The 1,905-nt window shown below is 41.8% G+C and overlaps 1 protein-coding gene across 1 annotated transcript in view; it reads left to right on the top strand.

Annotated features, from left to right (window-relative positions):
* The window catches only part of PHOX2B (paired like homeobox 2B), a 2,715-nt gene extending 1,401 nt beyond the window's left edge, over positions 1–1,314 (top strand). Inside the window, exon 3 of the mRNA XM_053700876.1 lies at positions 862–1,314. Within this exon, the coding sequence (XP_053556851.1) occupies positions 862–1,314 (453 nt within the window). The remainder of the gene's footprint in view (positions 1–861) is intronic.
* The last annotated feature ends 591 nt before the right edge of the window (positions 1,315–1,905 follow it).

Consider the following 1,905-nt stretch of genomic DNA (forward strand, 5'->3'; position numbering starts at 1 on the left):
ATTTATAAAATATTTTACCAGGAAGGATACATTGAGATTTCTCTCGTTTTTAAGTATGTCCTGGGATATATTGTTGCTATGAATTATATTTGCAGCTACTGTGTTTTCTTGTAGCAATAGCTCTAATTGTAAACATTTTTGTACCATATTTGTCCTGTTTGTACAAAGAGTGAGCTGATGACTTCACTGTCACTCTAATCTAATGGATGTATTTCCCCTCTCTCTTTATTCATTCTGCTTCCTGCCCCTTCTGGAATTCCTCAAACCTCTGCTCTTTTCTGCCACTTGTTCCCGCATTCTTTGCATATTTATTCTCCACCTGGCTTTGCCTTATACATTTCTCTATAGTCACCCATCACATTTTTATGTCTATTTCAAAAATATTTTTTGCACAAAATTCTCGTTTGCTGTTATTTCTTTTCATACAAAATTCCTTATTTTAATATTATTTACGTCTCCCCAAAAATACTTATTTTTTAATACTTGGCCCACAAATTACTTATTTTTTTTATACTTTTATTCTTGTGATCTATTCATCCTATTTCTATTTTCCTTGTTTATTTAAATCATTTTATCTTTATCTAATAATCTTTTTTCCTGCACAATGCTCCATCTTTTGAACGCAATAACTTCTTATATTCTCACTTCTGCTATCTATATATTTCATTTTGACTTGGTCTATTGAATATTATATTTGTTTTCATACTTCCCAAATGTCATCCCCATCCATGAGTCACCCACCTAATTAAACTCATCTGCACCTCAATGCCGTATATAATGGTATATCTGTGCATTTCACAACATATTGCTGCTCACATTTAGCTTTACTCTTTTTTAACGGTCTCCCTTCTCCAACCTCAGGTTTGGTTCCAGAACCGAAGAGCCAAGTTCAGAAAGCAGGAGAGAGCAGCCGCTGCAGCCGCCGCGGCAGCTAAAAATGGTTCCGCGGGAAAGAAATCAGATTCCTCCCGGGAGGACGACAGCAAAGATACAAAGAACACCGACCCAGATAGCACCGGGGGCCCAGGAAGCAACCCAAATCCCACCCCTAGCTGCGGAGGTGGCCCCAGCCCTACAGGGGTTCAAGGAGGTGGAGGCCCTTCAGAACAAGGCAAAGCAGGGGTGCAGGGAGCTGGGGGTCTTGCATCGTCAGGAGTTGTGGGGGGCACAGGTGGAGCACAAGGCTGGGCAACTGGCCCAGGGGGCACCATCACTTCCATCCCTGACTCCTTAGGAGGCCCCTTTGCCAGTGTTTTATCTTCCCTGCAAAGACCCAACAGCACCAAAGCCACTCTTGTCAAGAGCATGTTCTGAACTTCAACTGCCTTATCATTATTAGTCGTCCTGTTGTCGCATTGCCAGCTGCTGCTTTATTATTGTTCTTAGTGATGTTACTTAGAATAATAATGATAAGGGACAGTACCCAGCTGCAACCACCTGAAGAGATAAACTCTATGAGAGCTCATATACCACAGGACACAGGAGATGGGGTCCCCTCTCTATACTGCCCATGGACAACACAAAATAGGACATTGTGGCTACCTGGAAGGAAGGTCGTTTGTAGCCGTCCATAATAAGCACCCCAGCTTGTGACTGGTACCAGTGTCAGGGCTTTACTATGACCTCAGGGTCGACCAAACCACATAAACTGTGGGACATTCAGTGACTGGAAAAGTAGCAGTAGCAGCTTGTAACTTCTGTGATTCCAACCAATCTTCCTGCCAAACTATCCCAGACTTACCCAATGCCAGGTGTATATGTCAACCATGTTCTATAGACCCCCTCTCTGCCCACCACCCCTCTTACATGCTGTACAATGATCACTGCCATATCAAACATTCATTTCAAATGTTTATCTCATTTTCTTCTAAAGGAATAACTCAAAATATGTTTTTTTCTACTACA

The sequence above is a fragment of the Bombina bombina genome, chromosome 2 (genome assembly GCF_027579735.1).
Source record: "Bombina bombina isolate aBomBom1 chromosome 2, aBomBom1.pri, whole genome shotgun sequence".
Taxonomy (NCBI): domain Eukaryota; kingdom Metazoa; phylum Chordata; class Amphibia; order Anura; family Bombinatoridae; genus Bombina; species Bombina bombina.